Source organism: Diaphorina citri, unplaced genomic scaffold, assembly GCF_000475195.1.
Source record: "Diaphorina citri unplaced genomic scaffold, Diaci psyllid genome assembly version 1.1 scaffold1245, whole genome shotgun sequence".
Classification (NCBI taxonomy): Eukaryota; Metazoa; Arthropoda; class Insecta; order Hemiptera; family Psyllidae; genus Diaphorina; species Diaphorina citri.
Window position 1 is genome coordinate 15,299 of NW_007378674.1, and position 19,623 is coordinate 34,921.

Sequence of the window (19,623 nt, forward strand, 5' to 3'; positions counted from 1 at the left end):
AAGGTTGAGTGTGAAGGGCATGCACTCGTAAAATTTTGTAGCCAAAACCAAATGTCAGCCCAAAGCGATCACCCTGGTTAGGGCTGATTGAGAGGCTGACGAAAAACGCCGACCCCGTCTGTTTCTTTTCCTTTTTTCCTTCTTTTTTATTTATCTCTACTTCTAGTAAAATGCGATTATTAAAAACGTCTCTTCTCTGTGTGTTTTCTTCCAGACCCCTGTCTCTCGCCGACAGCGTGCGGTACAAACGCCCAGTGCAGTGTACAGCATCATGAGAAGCAATGCCTCTGTCCCAAACCTCTACAGGGAGATCCTAACATAGCGTGTCGCCCTGAGACGCGAATGTGCGCCACCAAACGAGACTGCCCCAGCGGGTCGACATGTACGGACGGTGTGTGTCTGGCTAGCTGTAAATCGTGAGTACTGATTTTATTTGATTTTGGATCCTAACATAGCGTGTCGCCCTGAGACGCGAATGTGCGCCATCAAACGAGACTGCCCCAGCGGGTCGACATGTACGGACGGTGTGTGTCTGGCTAGCTGTAAATCGTGAGTACTGATTTTATTTGATTTTTTATTCCACATTTCAGTCCAAATAAGTGAGTTTAAAAAAAAGAGGTTTGATAGAGGGAAGTCTGCACCTGCTTAAGTATTATCGTCCCGAAAGCTAAGACGGAAAGAAGACAGGATAGGAGAAAGCCAGCCGTTCCGAGAACGAACCTTATCTGTTTACAATAAAGTTTGCCCTGGGCGGGAATGGAGCCCGCGACCTAGCGCTTACAGGAGAGGCATGCCACCTTTCAAGCTAACCAGGCTGACAGTAGAGTATGTTTATTCTGGATATTATTTTAATAATTATAAACCTTTTTTTTTTTTTTTTTTTTTTGAAATAAAAAACTTTAAAAAGGGAGTAGACCAGCTTAATCTGGCTGGAGGGACTTTAAACAGGGAGTATACCAGCCTGAATTCCCCTTGCAAAAGATATACATATAGCAAAGGTTGAGTGCGAATTTGTAGCCAAAATCAAATGTCAGCCCAAAGCAATCACCCTAGTTAGGGCTGATTGAGAGGCTGACGAAAACCGCCGACCCCGTCTGTACACGGGAAAAGGCGAAGAAAAAGAAGGTCTACCACTATTGTAAAAATGGCCGTGAAAAAAAAAAAAAAAAAACATTTCAGTCCAAATAAGTGGGTTAAAAAAAAAGAGGTTTGATAGAGGGAAGTCTGCACCTGCTTAAGTCTTATCGTCCCGAAAGCTAACACTCGTATTTATGAACAAGAATGATCGTTCTTAGATCAGTCTCAACTCAAAATTGACCAATCAAATGCCTTGAGATTTAATTCTGTTAAGAGCTTACGTTACCGAAAATAGTTCCCGGTGAAACTTTGACTTCCTTAGGAACCTAGGAAAAGTATCTTTTTAATCAAATTTTCCCTTGTTCTCTTCTCATCTCAGGAGCGTGTGAAGGCGTGAGGTGTGGACCTAACGCAGACTGTGTTACATCCGACCACACCTCGTCTTGCCTGTGCCGTAATGGTTATGAAGGAAACCCTAGCGATCTTACTGTGGGATGTAGACCACGGCCGTTGTCCTGTCACACCAATAATGATTGTCCTGCTAATTATTACTGCTACGGGGAACTATGCCGAAGTAAGTATTGCTATAGATTTTATAGAATTAAATAGAACTGATAGGATAGGAGAAAGCCAGCCGTTCCGAGAACGAACCTTATCTGTTTACAATAAAGTTCGCCCTGGGCGGGAATGGAGCCCGCGACCTAGCGCTTACAGGAGAGGCATGCCACCTTCCAAACTAACCAGGCTGACAGTAGAGTATGTTTATTCTAGATTTATTTTAATAATTATAAACCTTTTTTTTTTTTTTTTTTTTTTTTGCAATACACAGAACTGAGACTCTTTTTCTCCTAGGAGGTTTGATAGAGGGAACTGTAACAACGGAGGTCTTATCGTCCCGGAAGCGGAGAGAGAAGGAAGACAGGAAAGGAAAAATCCAGCCGTTCCCAGAACGAACCTTTGCATAAAGTTCGCCTCGGGCGCCATTCGATCCCGTGACCTAGAGCTTACAAAGCTGGCGCCCTACCTTCCAGGCTAACTAGGCAGACTAAAACTTCTAATAGCCAGCCCAGTTAGCTTAGTTGGGCGATGTATCAAAAGCTCATGTCAAACCATTTGTAACTCGGACTCTAAATGTGATTCGGGTCAGATATGCGAGGACAGACTGTGTGTGCCGGGTTGCAGAACCGACTCCGTGTGTGCGGACAATCAGGCGTGTGTCAACAAACAGTGCACAGGTAAGGGACGTAAGGGTTAAACAAGATATATGTAGGTAGTGTAAAAGAGGGTTAATAATAAATCAGTGAACTGCATCGCACACGTTAAAGGTAAACGATTAAGTGCTAGGGCGCGGGTTCGATTACCGCCCGGGACGGATTTTATCCTGGACGGATAGTGTTCGTTCTCGGAACGGCCGGCTTTTTTCTATCCTGTCTTCCTTCTCCATTTCGGGACGATAAGACCCTAGCAGTTACTGTTCCCTCCATCAAAAAAAAAGGAACTTTTAAATAAAAAGAAACGATTTCAGGTCTAAATTTTCAAAATTGGGAAATGGATGAAATCCGAAAATATTAATTTTGAGGTACCCAGAACCCAGAGTCCTAAAACCGTTTTTTCCTCCCACAGTGGCGGAAAGCTGCTCAACCCGGAACCCCTGTGGGGACCAGGCCCTCTGTACCGACCTCGGTGGGGGCGGAGTGTCCTGCACTTGCCCCCCAGGCTGTACCGGGGACCCCCATCAGGCTTGTGTGTGTACTGGGCTGCCCCCAGGGTGCCAGTGTGGACAGAATGCCAACTGCACCGTACAGGGAGGAAGACAGGAGTGTGTGTGTCCCATAGAGTACCCGTTGGGAGACCCTTATGTTCAATGTAAGTAGAACTCTTACCTGCCTCGGTGGTGTAGTGGTCAAGGCGCTCGCCTGGTAAACAGGAGGGTGTGGGTTCAATCCCAGCCGAGGTATGGAATTTTATCCTCAATATAGTTTGAGAATTTGACCACAATAATAGTAGTATTAGCCTACTGCTGGAGTAAAGGGACTTTTCAGTCCTATGCGAGCAGTATAAATAAGCACTATTATTATTATTACTATTATTATTATAACTCTTCATATGGTAGTCGAATCTGCAATAGTCCTACATACTGGACTCCGCACACAGGAATTTTATTAGAAAAGTTTCTCATTTCAATGTAGGTAATGTAATATTATTCGTGCGAAGTGTGGTTCCCCCCCCCCCCTCCCTCGGTTTTTATCACCAATGTATAACTGCTACTAATAGTGCTTATTTATACTGCTCGCATAGAACTGAAAAGTCCCTTTACTCCAGCAGTAGGCTACTACTATTTTGGTCAAATTCTCAAATTATATTGAGGATAAAATTCTATACCTCGGCTGGGATTGAACCCACACCCTCCTGTTTACCAGGCGAGCGTCTTGACCACTACACCACCGAAGCCGGTTGGTTTTTTGTTACCATCCAAATACTAACCACTCGCCACGCTGCCTAACCTCAGTGATCCACCGGCAACTAGTACATTCAACCTGCTATCGCCATCAACAATGTTTCCATCTTAACCACTAGTTTTTTTCAACTATCAACAAAAATTTTACTCTACCTCGGCTGGGATTGAACCCACACTCTCCTGTTTACCAGGCGAGCGTCTTGACCACTACACCACCGGTTTTTTGTTACCATCCAAATACTAACCACTCGCCAGGCTGCCTAACCTCAGTGATCCACCGGCAACTAGTAGACTAGTACATTCAACCTGCTATCGCCATCAACAATGTTTCCATCTTAACCACTAGTTTTTTTCAACTATCAACAAAAATTTTACTCTATTTCATCCCTCATTCGTCAGGTTTCGCGGGTCGGAACACAGAGGATTGTCGGGTTACGGGATGTGGTCGGGGTGCTCTATGTACTCGGGATGAAGAAGGATACTCCTGCCATTGTCCCTCGGGTACCAGTGGATCGCCTAGCCTCGAGTGTAAGCCAGGTAAGACCTTTGAGCCTTATTCGCATGAAATTGATTTTCCGCCATTTCTGATGATTATTTTTAATTTTTTCGGAGTTTTTATGGGTTTGATATTTTCAAATGGTTTTCACATAACTTTGGATAGATGAATAATTTTATAAAACTAATAATAAAAAATCATCAGTATAAATGGAAAACCTAGCCTAGTCTAGCCTAATCCCCTGTTCAAAACTACCGTCTGACATGGTAGCGCTCCACACTATCAAGTCGAAAAATGAGCGTTTTTGGAGAAATAACAAACCCATAATTTAGGATGTTGAAACTATGTATCTCGTTTTAAAATTTTACAGTGCCTCTCATTTTCTTATTATTTATATTTTTTACAACTTTGCCCAACCTCTTTGTAGATATATATTCACTCTTTTCACTATAAAGTGTGCAACTTTCAAAAGACATATTTGTATCTTCACTTTAAAATATCTTCAAAATATTCACACTTCCATCATCTTCTGTCTCTGATATCGATTACCTGTTTTTTTTTTTTTTTTTTTTTTTTTTTTTAATTTTACAGTCGGCATCCGTTTTACAGCCGCCTTCTGGTTTCACAGGGATTTCTTCTTTGGTTTGACTTGTACACGTTGCGTTCTTACACACTTCATTGGCATCACAGTCTTTATCCAATTTACACCTGGTAACTTTACATACATTATTCACACAGGTTTCCACATCTTTCTTACAGTCCGTCTGTTTTCTACAGGTATTTTTACACAGATTGTTCTTGCACACTTGTCTGTTGGAACAGTCCGCTGTTTTGTTACAAGTGTTAAGCTTGCACAGACCGTTCCTGCACGTTTCCCCGGGGTTGCAGTCATAGTCTTGCGTGCAGATGTAGTCGCACAGGCCTTGGTTGCACACGCCATTGTTTTCACACTCGTAATCATACTTGCACGTATCTCGTCTGGAGCAAGTTCCGTTCTTACAGTTGATATTAGACTTGCAGATGTTGTTCTTACAGATTTCTCCATATCTACAATCCTTCGTGTCTTTGCACGGTACGTTTGTCCCGTTAGTTCCTGTGATGTTAGGCGTCATTTTGTTCACACATTTGAAGTCTTCACAGGTTTCGTTCTTCTTGCAGTGAATATCTGCCGTGCAAGCTTTCACCTGACAGAAACCGTCTTCATCACAGAACTGTCCACTCTTACATTGGAAGTTGCTATTACATATCATGGGCACACACTTGCTGTCCTTACATATTTCAACTTGGCTACAGTCGCTGTCTAGTGTACACATTGCGTTGTTACATTTCCCATCAGTACACACTTGGTTCTGTGCACAATCCTGGTCTGCCTTACACTCAGTGTCCTGTCTATCATCAGGTCCTCGAGGTGGTTTGGTTTTACAAATCCCATGCTCATTACAGACCTGTCCGTCACGACAGTTCAGATCTCCGTTACACACTGTATCCAGACACATGTTATTCTTACAGATCTGATCCAAGCTACACTCTGTATCGCTCGAACAGAACAAGTTTTCACAGACGCCCTCTATACACGTCTGCTGACGGGAACACTCTATGTTGGTCTTGCACAAATTGGAGCTCGACTTGCATATCCCTTGAACACACTTGTGGCCAACTTTACACGCATCATCCGTCGTGCAGCTAACTTCACATCGGTTGTTCATACAGACTTGCCCGTTCTTACAATGTTTGTTACTCTGGCAGGTTTTACATTGCGTGTCCGGCGTGCATATCGTGCCGTTGCCTAGGTAACACGGCTTGCACAGGCACATGGGCTTGTGTTGCACCACGATGCACGTCGCGTGTTTGGAACACTGGTAAGACTTGCTGCACATGTTCGTGCATTTGCCGCCCGAGCAACTTTTGTCATAGGAGCAATCGTCGTCACTTGTGCATTCTACATCTGATGTGGGTAGTGTTGTCAATCATATGTTTGCAATTTGTTCAGAATCGTTGGAGACACATCATGCGTGGCTGGCATATGGCTGGTAAATCTCACCTGGTTGTTTACATTGTACTCGAGGGTTGCCTAGGTAACCGGGAGGACAGCTACATACGGCATGACGTTGGAGCACGCGGCACTGCGCGTTCACACCGCACACACCACTGGGTTCTACTTACATTGAACATAAGGGTCTCCCAACGGGTACTCTATGGGACACACACACTCCTGTCTTCCTCCCTGTACGGTGCAGTTGGCATTCTGTCCACACTGGCACCCTGGGGGCAGCCCAGTACACACACAAGCCTGATGGGGGTCCCCGGTACAGCCTGGGGGGCAAGTGCAGGACACTCCGCCCCCACCGAGGTCGGTACAGAGGGCCTGGTCCCCACAGGGGTTCCGGGTTGAGCAGCTTTCCGCCACTGTGGGAGGAAAAAACGGTTTTAGGACTCTGGGTTCTGGGTACCTCAAAATTAATATTTTCGGATTTCATCCATTTCCCAATTTTGAATATTTAGACCTGAAATCGTTCTTTTTAATTACAAGTTCCTTTTTTTTGATGGAGGGAACAGTAACTGCTAGGGTCTTATCGTCCCGAAATTGAAAAGGAAGACAGGATAGAAAAAAGCCGGCCGTTCCGAGAACGACCACTATCCGTCCAGGATAAAATCCGTCCCGGGCGGTAATCGAACCCGCACCCTAGCACTTTCAAGGCAGACGTGCTACCAACCAAGCTAACAAGGCTGGCAGGTTCCCTTTAAGAAATGTAATCTTCTTTTTCTTCACCTTTTCCCGTGTACAGACGGGGTCGGCGTTTTTCGTCAGCCTCTCAATCAGCTCTAACCACGGTAATCGCTTTGGGCTGACATTTGGTTTTGGCTACAAAATTTTACGAGTGGATGCCCTTCACACTCAACCTTTGCTATTTCTTTAGCAAGGGAAATTCAGGCTGGCATACTCCCTGTTTATAGTCCCCCAGCGAGACTAAGCTGGTCTACTCCCTGTTTAACGTCCCCCAGCCAGACGATTCACTTTGTATTACATTAAGAAATGTAATACAAAGTGAAAAAGCCATTAGCTTGGAGGGTAGCGCGCCTGCTTTATAAGCGCTAGGTCGCGAGTTCGATTTCCGTCCGGGGGCGGACTTTATCGTAAAAAAAACAAAGAAAGATTCGTTGGATTTCTGAAAATATTATTATTAATTATTACAGTTCCCAAGGGGTCACTAAAGTTAGGACACATCATGCGTGGCTGGCATATGGCTGGTAAATCTCACCTGGTTGTTTACATTGTACTCGCGGGTTGCCTAGGTAACCGGGAGGACAGCTACATACGGCATGACGTTGGAGCACGCGGCACTGCGCGTTCACACCGCACACACCACTGGTCAGGCACGGGTTGCGACACACGCCGTCCCCTCTACACGACTTGCCTGGCTCGCAGTCACTGTCCTGCTTGCATCTGTAGCTTTCACATCTGAAACGGAAATGCGGGCCAGAATAGAGTAAAATAATTACAAGGTTGGATGACCGAAGAAAGAAGTTTCAAGTTTTAACCCTAGCATTTAAATAAATATGGTGCAATATTAAACTCTTGATATAAAGGGATAACCCCTTCTGAACACTGGAAAAGGCGAAGAAGAAGAACTTGTCCTAATTCGACAGTCTAAATAAAGCACTAATACAAGCTCCGCATGGGTATACCATTTTTTGAATATCTTTTTTATAATGAGAGAATAAATAAAATGTCTTACCTGTCAGTAGGATCTCCCTGGTAGTTATCAGGACAGAGACACACGGGCCGATGTTCCACGACGCGACACAAGGCGTTGACACCGCACGTGGGACGGAGATTGTCACCCGGGCTTCCCTTGGCGCACGGGTCCCGACACTGACCGTCTATACACGACTTGTCCTGGGGGCAGTCTGAATGCACTCGGCACCCCGCCTGACAGACACCGCCCGCCGAACAGATTTGACCCTGGGGGAGCAAATGAAATAAATTTTAACAAGATCAAAATAATCTTCTATGGCAATGGTAAGTCATGATATTATTTGTGGAAAGTTTTTAAAATTAGTGGGAATTTTACAAATCGATTTTTTTTTTATTCCTCTAAAAAAAAAGCTTACCATAGGACAAGCACTGTGCACTCCACCGGTGCACTTCACGCGACACCGGCCCTGGTCACACTTCTCCCCGCATTGGCACTCCTCATCCCGCCCACACATACTGGCGCAGTACCCACTAGTTTCATCACACGGGCAGGCACCGTCGCATCGCATGGGGGAAGGGGTGCAGGCTAGTAGGGGATGGCCGGAGTAGCCGAGAGGGCAGGTACACTGGGGCCCGTGGAAACCCTCAAGTGCCTAACTTTTTATTTGTATTTAAATCGAGCTAACAATGGTCTAATTTTCATTCTTGCTAAAATAATGATGAGAATAATGTACAAAATGATGTTATTTTTTGGAAAATAATTTTCCATAAAAAATGGAAATCAAAAATAAAGGCTGTTGTTTTTCATAAATTATATCTAATTATTTTAAATTATAACTACCAACATTACACACCATTTTTTTAAAGCTTTGAAGCGCAATTTTAAAAGCTTACTACAAGCTTTAAAATACATACTTGCTTTGCATAAAGCTTCCCATTTTAAGCTTTCGTTGGCGCCCATTTCAGCCACATTATCCAAAAAATACCAATTGCCAAGGCATTAGGCAAAAATGCCAAAGCAATATCTCTAATTTACAAAGCCATTTGCGACACCGCACGTGGGACGGAGATTGTCACCCGGGCTTCCCTTAGCACACGGGTCCCGACACTGACCGTCTATACACGACTTGTCCTGGGGGCAGTCCGAATGCACTCGGCACCCCGCCTGACAGACACCGCCCGCCGAACAGATTTGACCCTGGGGGAGCAAATGAAATAAATTTTAACAAGTTCAAAATAATCTTCTATGGCAATAGTAAGCCATGATATTATTTGTGGAAAGTTTTTAAAATTAATGGGAATTTTACAAATCGATTTTTTTTTATTCCTCTACAAAAAAAGCTTACCATAGGACAAGCACTGTGCACTCCACCGGTGCACTTCACTCGACATCGGCCCTGGTCACACTTCTCTCCGCATTGGCACTCCTCATCCCGCCCACACATACTGGCGCAGTACCCGCTAGTTTCATCACACGGGCAGGCACCGTCGCATCGCATGGGGGAAGGGGTGCAGGCTAGTAGGGGATGGCCGGAGTAACCCAGCGGGCAGGTACACTGGGGCCCGTGGTTGAGGGTGCGACAGGCCGAGCACGGGCCGCAGGTGGTGTTGAGCGTGCACGGGTCTGAAATAAGTCGGGGGAAACAAAAAGAATATTAGTCCTGCACTGAAGATAAGAGAAAAGCATGGACAAAAAAAAGGAGTGTTTCCCCCCCCTTTTTTTTAGCATTGAAACAATGTTGCTATATCAGGATCATTACCTGTGTTATAGCATGCCTCAGTCTCGTAGTATGTCCTTCTACAGATGTCTAAGAGACACAATACTTCCCACTTGGGTGCTGAGTCAACACAAGAACACGAGCTAGAAAGTAAACCCGTTGAGACAGTTCTTGTAAGACGAGTGCATTTTTTTTTTTTTTTTACGTGGGAATCGAACCCAGGACAGGACTTTCGACACGACAAGCAAGGGGGTTACCATCAGTGCAAGGAAGAACATTGTTGTTTATCGTTAACCTTTAACGTGTGCGATGCAGTTCACTGATTTATTATTAACCCTCTTTTACACTACCTACATATATCTTGTTTAACCCTTTACCTGTGCACTGTTTGTTGACACACGCCTGATTGTCCGCACACACGGAGTCGGTTCTGCAACCCGGTACACACAGTCTGTCCTCGCATATCTGACCCGAATCACATTTCGAGTCCGAGTTACAAATGGTTTGACATGAGGCTTTGATACATCGTTCATCCGTGAGGCAGTTTGAATCACTGGGGGAATGAAAAGAAGATCGGCTTGATTAGTTTTCCCTGTTCGTTCTCGGAACGGCTGGCTTTCTCCTATCCTGTCTTCCTTCTCTCTTCGATTTCGGGACGATAAGACCATAGCAGTTACAGACTTCCCTCTATCAAACCTCTTTTTTTTAAACTCACTTATTTGGACTGAAATGTGGAATAAAAAATCAAATAAAATCAGTACTCACGATTTACAGCTAGCCAGACACACACCGTCCGTACATGTCGACCCGCTGGGGCAGTCTCGTTTGATGGCGCACATTCGCGTCTCAGGGCGACACGCTATGTTAGGATCCCCCTGTAGAGGTTTGGGACAGAGGCATTGCTTCTCATGATGCTGTACACTGCACTGGGCGTTTGTACCGCACGCTGTCGGCGAGAGACAGGGGTCTGGAAGAAAACACACAGAGAAGAGACGTTTTTAATAATCGCATTTTACTAGAAGTAGAGATAAATAAAAAAGGAGGAAAAAAGGAAAAGAATCGCTTTTACTTCAAAAAGGAGGAAAAGACTTTTTACTGAGGTAAATGCTTGTCACTAATGTCGTTCTCCACAACACCTCGACAAATTTATGACTTGGCCTGGAGTCGGTATCATGAGGACAGCCGAGTTAGTACTTCTAGATAGAGGCAATGAGAGGCATTACACGCAAAGGACATTCATTTATCTTCCTCATTATGAAAAAAATTCGGCGGATTCTATATTATTCTGAACATGAATGGGCGGGGTCACACTCAGAGATTAAAATTCAATCATACTGTTATCTCTCATTGTGGCCCCGGCCATAACCTAAAGGAAAGAGAAAGTACGCTAAATTTCGTTCTCCATACCTTGGCATGAGTTATCGACACAGGCCTGATTATCGGCACACCCAGTGTCGGATCTACAGCCGGGGGAACATAGGAGTCCCCTACACACTTCACCACTGGAACAATCATCATCCCGATGACATAGGGGCTTACACACACTGATCTACAGCCGGGGGAACATAGGAGTCCCCTACACACTTCACCACTGGAACAATCATCATCCCGATGACATAGGGGCTTACACACACCTGCTGCTGTATCACATCTGAAATGAAGAAGTTCAAAATTAACATTTTATTTGCAACTCAAAAGTTCATAAATGTTTTATGTGAACAAAATTTCTTAATTTACAATTGATTTTTTTTAATAAATTATTTTATTATTATTATTATTATTATTTTAATTAACTGAGTGTCACTTATAGTAGTAGCCTACTGCTTGAGTAAAGGGACTTTTCAGTTCTATGCCAGCAGTATAAATAAGCACTATTAGTAGCAGTTATACATATAGAATTTTATCCTCAAAATAATTTGAGAATTTGACCACAATAGTACTGTGAAAGGAGAACGTTCTTACAAATTGTACATATTTTCGATGCTGATATAAGTCAAATTTAAATTTTTAAATGATACTTGTATGAATATGAAATGACTTTGATCAGCTTACATCTGATGTTGTAGAGTTAAATAAATTATAATGTGCACATTTTATGTAGTTGTAATTTTTCTACACCCCAAATTTCAATCATCATATCAAAAATAACTTCCCCTTATGTAGGATTAACATGTCTGTAAAAATTAAATATGTAATGTAAATATGTAACAATCAAATTGGGCCATTTTTTGGGTACATTTTGGGTTTCACCACTTTCTTCCCAAACCTCTGCAAATGTGTTCTCAGTCGTTCTTTTTTTTTTTGCATTTGATCGTTTTGCACGAAGATTTTTTGGTTCATCATTTTGGCAAGGTGTCCAAATTGGATAATATTTTTTGTAAAGGTTTTTTTTTTAATGTGTACAAAATTCGTCCAATAATTGTGTGTACATAGCATGTTTTTTGACACTTTTTTCCCCACAAATGTGTATACTTTTTGTGAGAATCGTTTTGTCCTTTCACAATACTGTCTCTTTCTTCCATATTGCATAGACCTCATTTATTAAATTTATTTTTATGTTATCTATATTTTCATGAAAATATGTTTTTATTACCTATCCTCATATTTGTGGATAGAAAGCACATTTTATATTTCAAAAGGTGGATATGGTTTACTTAAATGGGTAAATTGGGGATACCATTTTTTAGCCCCATTTCTATTTTACTAGGTACTATTAGTATCCTATTCTACATCTGACGCAATTTGTGTGTCAAAGTTATGTCAACCATTCTTGTCTTATATTTTATTTGTTATCTTTTAAAATTATTTTTGGTGATTTTTCAAATGGCTTTGTAAATTAGAGATATTGCTTTGGCATTTTTGCCTAATGCCTTGGCAATTGGTATTTTTTGGATAATGTGGCTGAAATCGGCGCCATCGAAAGCTTAAAATGGGAAGCTTTATGCAAAAGCAAGTATGTATTTTAAAGCTTGTAGTAAGCTTTTAAAATTGCGCTTCAAAGCTTTAAAAAAATGGTGTGTAGTGTAGGTAGTTATAATTTAAAATAATTAGATCTAATTTATGAAAAACAACAGCCTTTATTTTTGATTTCCATTTTTCATGGAAAATTATTTTCCAAAAAATAACATCATTTTGTACATTATTCTCATCATTATTTTAGCAAGAATGAATATTAGACAATTTTGTTAGCTCGATTTAAATACAAATAAAAAGTTAGGCACTTGAGGGTTTCTGACGCCAAAATCACCCATTCAAACATGTAAACAATCAATTCTTGAGCACTGTAAAATTTTCCAATTTTTTAATCAAAAAAATTGCAATGTAAAAATTAAAACATCAAAACTCTTACACAATTTTTGTCTCTCTTTCCCTTTCCCTCTGTCTCTATTCAACCCCTCCCGCGTGTAAATCAAACAATCACCACTACCGTCACTACCCACCCCAATCAACCCACGTACCACCCACCCTCAATCAACCCACCTACATACACCTATCAACACTGGACTTCTGTAAACCAATCGTGAAAACCCATCAACACTGTTACAATTCAACATTGGTCTCATCTATAAAATGGTATTTGATTCAATCCTGCCACAATTGAAATTGGATAAACCCACTCAATACAAAATATTTGCCTCACCAACGATTCTGAACAAATTGCAAACATATGATTGACAACACTACCCACATCAGATGTAGAATGCACAAGTGACGACGATTGCTCCTACGACAAAAGTTGCTCGGGCGGCAAATGCACGAACATGTGCAGCAAGTCTTACCAGTGTTCCAATCACGCGACGTGCATCGTGGTGCAACACAAGCCCATGTGCCTGTGCAAGCCGTGTTACCTTGGCAACGGCACGATATGCACGCCGGACACGCAATGTAAAACCTGCCAGACTAACAAACATTGTAAGAGCGGGCAAGTCTGTATGAACAACCGATGTGAAGTTAGCTGCACGACGGATGATGGGTGTAAAGCTGGCCACAAGTGTGTTCAAGGGATATGCAAGTCGAGCTCCAATTTGTGCAAGACCAACATAGAGTGTTCCCGCCAGCAGACGTGCATAGAAGGCGTCTGTGAGAACTTGTTCTGTTCCAGTGATACAGAGTGTAGCTTGGATCAGATCTGTAAGAATAACATGTGTCTGGATACAGTGTGTAACGGAGATCTGAACTGTCGTGACGGACTAACTCCTGAAGGTACAACTAAGTATCCTGAAGGAACAACTAAATATCCTGAGGGAACTACAGTAACACAACCAACTCCTGAAGGTACAACTAAGTATTCTGAAGGTACAACTGAATATCCTGAGGGAACTACAGTAACACAACCAACTCCTGAAGGTACAACTAAGTATTCTGAAGGTACAACTGAATATCAAACAACTTCAACACAACCAACACCAGAAGGTACAACTAAATATCCTGAGGGAACTACAGTAACACAACCAACACCTGAAGGCACAACTAAATATCCTGAAGGAACTACAGTAACACAACTAACACCAGAAGGTACAACTAAATATCCTGAAGGAACTACATCAACACAACCAACTCCTGAAGGTACAACTAAGTATCCTGAAGGAACAACTAAATATCCTGAGGGAACTACAGTAACACAACCAACTCCTGAAGGTACAACTAAGTATCCTGAAGGTACAACTGTAACACAACCAAATCCTGAAGGTACAACAAAGTATCCTGAGGGAACTACAGTAACACAACCGACACCTGAAGGCACAACTAAATATTCTGAAGGAACTGCAGTAACACAACCAACACCAGAAGGTACAACTAAATATCCTGAAGGAACAACTAAATATCCTGAAGGAACAACTAAATATCCTGAGGGAACTACAGTAACACAACCAATTCCTGAAGGTACAACTAAGTATCCTGAAGGAACTATAGTAACACAACCAACTCCTGAAGGTACAACAAAGTTTCCTGAGGGAACTACAGTAACACAACCAACAACAGAAGGTACAACTAAATATCCTGAAGGAACTACAGTAACACAACCAACTCCTGAAGGTACAACTAAGTATTCTGAAGGTACAACTGAATATCCTGAGGGAACAACTAAATATCCTGAGGGAGCTACAGTAACACAACCAACTCCAGAAGGTACAACTAAATATCCTGAAGGTACAACCAAATATCCTGAGGGAACTACAGTAACACAACCAACTCCAGAAGGTACACTTAAATATCCTGAAGGTACAACTAAATATCCTGAGGGAACAACTAAATATCCTGACGGAACTACAGCAACACAACCAACTCCTGAAGGTATAACTAAGTATCCTGAAGGAACAACTAAATATCCTGAGGGAACTACAGGAACACAACCAACTCCTTGCTGAGTGCAAGGCAGACCAGGATTGTGCGCAGAACCAAGTGTGTACTGATGGGAAATGTAAGAACGCAATGTGTACACTAGACAGCGACTGTAGCCAAGTTGAAATATGTAAGGACAGCAAGTGTGTGCCCATGATATGTAATAGCAACTTCCAATGTAAGAGTGGACAGTTCTGTGATGGCGATGGTTTCTGTCAGGTAAAAGCTTGCACGGCAGATATTCACTGCAAGAAGAACGAAACCTGTGAAGACTTCAAGTGTGTGAACAAAATGACGCCTAACATCACAGGAACTAACGGGACAAATGTACCGTGCAAAGACACGAAGGATTGTAGATATGGAGAAATCTGTAAGAACAACATCTGCAAGTCTAATATCAACTGTAAGAACGGAACTTGCTCCAGACGAGATACGTGCAAGTATGATTACGAGTGCGAAAACAATGGCGTGTGCAACCAAGGCCTGTGCGACTACATTTGCACGCAAGACTATGACTGCAACCCCGGGGAAACGTGCAGGAACGGTCTGTGCAAGCTTAACACTTGTAACAAAACAGCGGACTGTTTGAAAACAATGGCGTGTGCAACCAAGGCCTGTGCGACTACATCTGCACGCAAGACTATGACTGCAACCCCGGGGAAACGTGCAGGAACGGTCTGTGCAAGCTTAACACTTGTAACAAAACAGCGGACTGTTCCAACAGACAAGTGTGCAAGAACAATCTGTGTAAAAATACCTGTAGAAAACAGACGGACTGTAAGAAAGATGTGGAAACCTGTGTGAATAATGTATGTAAAGTTACCAGGTGTAAATTGGATAAAGACTGTGATGCCAATGAAGTGTGTAAGAACGCAACGTGTACAAGTCAAACCAAAGAAGAAATCCCTGTGAAACCAGAAGGCGGCTGTAAAACGGATGCCGACTGTAAAAGCGGACAAGTGTGTAACAAGAATAGTCGCGGGCCATTGAGCGGACAATGTGTTGAGAACCTGTGCGCGAATGTGAAATGTGAACGCAACAAGATCTGTAAGGTTCAGAATAACCGCACCAGTTGTATCTGCGAGCATGGCTACACCATCACGGACATAGGGGAACTCAAGTGTATGGACTCGAAGCGGGAGTGTTTCACAAATGAGGACTGCGGTCAGTTGACGTGTGTCCAAGGGAAGTGTACGAACCCATGCGTTCCCAACCCATGCGCCGTGGACAAGCAATGCACCGTGAACCAACACAAGGCCGTGTGTCTCTGCATGGACAAGTGTTCGCCCTCAGCCAGTATGTGTTTCAACGACAAGGATGTGCTAATGTGAAATGTGAACGCAACAAGATCTGTAAGGTTCAGAATAACCGCACCAGTTGTATCTGTGAGCATGGCTACACCATCACGGACATAGGGGAACTCAAGTGTATGGACTCGAAGCGGGAGTGTTTCACCAATGAGGACTGCGGTCAGTTGACGTGTGTCCAAGGGAAGTGTACGAACCCATGCGTTCCCAACCCATGCGCCGTGGATAAGCAATGCACCGTGAACCAACACAAGGCCGTGTGTCTCTGCATGGACAAGTGTTCGCCCTCAGCCAGTATGTGTTTCAACGACAAGGGATGTCCTCAGGATCAGGTGTGCCGGAACTTCCAGTGTCTGAACCCATGTATCTTCACCCTATGCCCGGCAGATTCCTCGTGTTACGTGGAGAACCATATGGCTCAGTGCAGCATCCAATGTCCTACTGGATATCGGATGGAACTGGCAGGATGCGTGAAAGGTAAAGTCACAACTGTCTTCAGACATTTCTTCTTCGTGTCAACTAACACATTTCTTCTCTTCCTCCAACCATCAGCGTATCCTGAAGGAACAACTAAATATCCTGAGGGAACTACAGGAACACAACCAACTCCTGAAGGTACAACTAAGTATCCTGAAGGAACTACAGTAACACATCCAACTCCTGAAGGTACAACTAAGTATCCTGAGGGAACAACTAAATATCCTGAGGGAACTACAGGAACACAACCAACTCCTGAAGGTACAACTAAGTATCCTGAAGGAACTACAGCAACACAACCAACTCCTGAAGGTACAACTAAATATCCTGAGGGAACAACTAAATATCCTGAGGGAACTACAGCAACACAACCGACCATCAACTCTCCCGATAGTATGAGAGGTCAAAGATATTTACTTGAAGGATCTCTTTCAAACAGCTACTAACACAAGGCATTTACGTGATAAGGTTAGAACTGCTTCAATAGTCTCCATTTTGTTAACCAGTAGTGCGGACAATCTGTTGTAGTTATACTTGTATGTGTCTGTGAAATAGGTGTAGTCCAGGATTTACTTTCTTGCACATATACATACTAGACAGATTTAGTCTAAGTAGATAACCTGCCAGTATATTTTTATAGATTTTTTTCAGTGTACCAATTTACCAATGTCTTGACCACTCACTAAATCATAATATCCACACGCAAAACTAACGCTTATCCTAACAACAATAAAATTAACTGAATAGTTTCCAACAAAATTCACGTTCTTTCTTAAATTCTTCGTGTCTTCAACTCCGTGGACAAGATGGAATTGTCGCCCTCTGAAAAGTCAACTTTGAAGAATCTCGGCTGAAGAACGAAAACCATCAGCTCTCCCCGCAGTGTGAGAGGTCAAAGATATTTACTTGAAGGATCTCTTTCAAACAGCTACTAACACAAGGCATTTGCGTGATAAGGTTAGAACTGCTTCAATATTCTCTGTTATCCTGTACTTAGTGTGCGGGGAAAACCTGCTGTAGTTACTCATGTGTCCGTGAAATACTGAAATACATAGGTGTAGTCCAGGTTTTACTTTATTGCACAAACTAGACGGATTAAACTCCAAAGTAGATAACCTGCCAGTATATTTTTTATAGATTTTTCTCAGTGTACCAATTTCTTGACCACTCACTAAATCATAATATCCACACGCAAAACTAACGCTTATCCTAACAACAATAAAATTAACTGAATAATTTCCAACAAAATTCACGTTCTTTCTGAAATTCTTCGTGTCTTCAACTCCGTGGACAAGATGGAATTGTCGCCCTCTGAAAAGTCAACTTTGAAGAATCTCGGCTGAAGAACGAAGAACCACCTATCCGAAACCTAACCGAACCTTCCCAATAACCAACCAAGATCTTCAATCACTGTCACCATCTTACACCGTAATCCCTTACAACAACTGTCCCTCCCATATCTTTCTTCTGTGTTCTGTCCAAAAAGTTGTTTCCCCAAACCATTTGTTAACTGCTCAACCAATTTAACTTTTGACTTTTTTCTTCCCAAAGCGAAAAATGATTTTTTCCCAATTTCCATTTTTCATTTCACTTGGAAAGAGTCTCTGATCTTGGATGAGCACTTAAAAGGTTCACTTTGTTAAACTTTAAAGCTTTAAACATATTGTTTTAACGCATACACCCTATGTCTTTCTTCTGTGTTCTATCCAAAAAGTTGTTCCCCAAACCATTTGTTGACTGCTCAACCAATTTAACTTTTGACTTTTTTTCTTCCCAAAGCGAAAAATGATTTTTTCCAATTTCCATTTTTCATTTCACTTGGAAAAAGGAAGGAAAAAAAATGATGGATAAAAATCACTTTGGATTCGAGTCTCTGATCTTGGATGAGCACTTAAAAGGTTCACTTTGTTAAACTTTAAAGCTTTAAACATATTGTTTTAACGCATACACCCTATAATATTCCCAATTTATTGTAAATAACATTGTACATACAGCTTTTATTCATGTTTAAATAACAAGGCAAATAACGGGGCAATGAGTGTAATAACTTGACCAATATTGGGATAATTCAACAAGAAAGATGAAAAAGTTCCATAGTAAAATTCACAAAAAAAGCAAGAAAATATCTTGACAATAATAAAATTAGCTAACTCCCCTTTGAGGGAAGTTAACTTCACTAAACTGTTTAGTTTACTACTGTGTACATATTTCAATGTAAATAATTTGTTCTGTTTTTCTGTGTGTTTCTTTCCCAACCCCCCCAATGTTTTCTCAGACCTCAATTGCACCCTCGACACCGATTGTACAGACGACACGTCTTGCTTGGGTGGGAAGTGTTCGAATCCGTGCGTACAAAAAAAGCAAGAAAATATCTTGACAATAATAAAATTAGCTAACTTCCCTTTGAGGGAAGTTATTTAATTTATTTTCCGTGGGACTTTTTCAAATCTGAAACTGAATTTTTTAATTAACTTCACTAAACCGTTTAGTTTACTACTGTGTACATATTTCAATGTAAATAATTTGTTCTGTTTTTCTGTGTGTTTCTTTCCCAACCCCCCAAATGTTTTCTCAGACCTCAATTGCACCCTCGACACCGATTGTACAGACGACACGTCTTGCTTGGGTGGGAAGTGTTCGAATCCGTGCGATTTGGTGCGATGCGATCCGATCCAGGCCATCTGTGTGGTCAAATCGCACCGGCCGATCTGCCAATGTCGGCCGATCCATACGGGCCATCCAATGACCAACTGTGTTCCCATTTCCTATCTGCCTCCTAGACCCACTCCCAAAACGACCAATGGTACAAAAACACCACCGACACCAACGCAAACTGAGCGATATCCCAAGTATCCTTTGTCCCCTGAAACAACCACTCCCAAAACAACTACAGAATCAAAAACTACTACTAAAACACCTGCTTTTGAACCTAACATGACAACTACAATAGCAACTATTATCAAACCACTTTGGTACAAAAACTCCACCGACACCAACGCAAACTGAGCGATATCCCAAGTATCCTTTGTCCCCTGAAACAACCACTCCCC

At 42.3% G+C, this 19,623-nt stretch overlaps 2 protein-coding genes across 2 annotated transcripts in view; one reads left to right on the top strand and one right to left on the bottom strand.

Moving 5' to 3' along the window:
- Positions 1–214: 214 nt before the first annotated feature.
- LOC113469822 (neurogenic locus notch homolog protein 1-like) lies at positions 215–4,204 on the top strand (the record flags this gene model as incomplete). The annotated part of the gene is made up of 7 exons (XM_026827772.1): positions 215–409; positions 591–599; positions 1,457–1,566; positions 2,225–2,312; positions 2,701–2,943; positions 3,935–4,072; positions 4,197–4,204. Coding segments are annotated over 7 exons (791 nt in total), but the record flags the coding sequence as incomplete, so codon positions are not given.
- A 50-nt stretch (positions 4,205–4,254) lies between these two features.
- LOC103514930 (neurogenic locus Notch protein-like) overlaps positions 4,255–19,623 on the bottom strand; it is a 31,471-nt gene continuing 16,102 nt past the window's right edge. Inside the window, 12 exon segments of the mRNA XM_026827774.1 lie at positions 4,255–4,310; positions 4,621–5,976; positions 6,195–6,437; positions 7,292–7,491; positions 7,769–7,995; positions 8,145–8,354; positions 8,765–8,926; positions 9,075–9,352; positions 9,824–9,999; positions 10,212–10,413; positions 10,854–10,989; positions 10,992–11,097. Coding sequence (XP_026683575.1) covers positions 4,255–4,310; positions 4,621–5,976; positions 6,195–6,437; positions 7,292–7,491; positions 7,769–7,995; positions 8,145–8,354; positions 8,765–8,926; positions 9,075–9,352; positions 9,824–9,999; positions 10,212–10,413; positions 10,854–10,989; positions 10,992–11,097 — 3,352 coding nt within the window.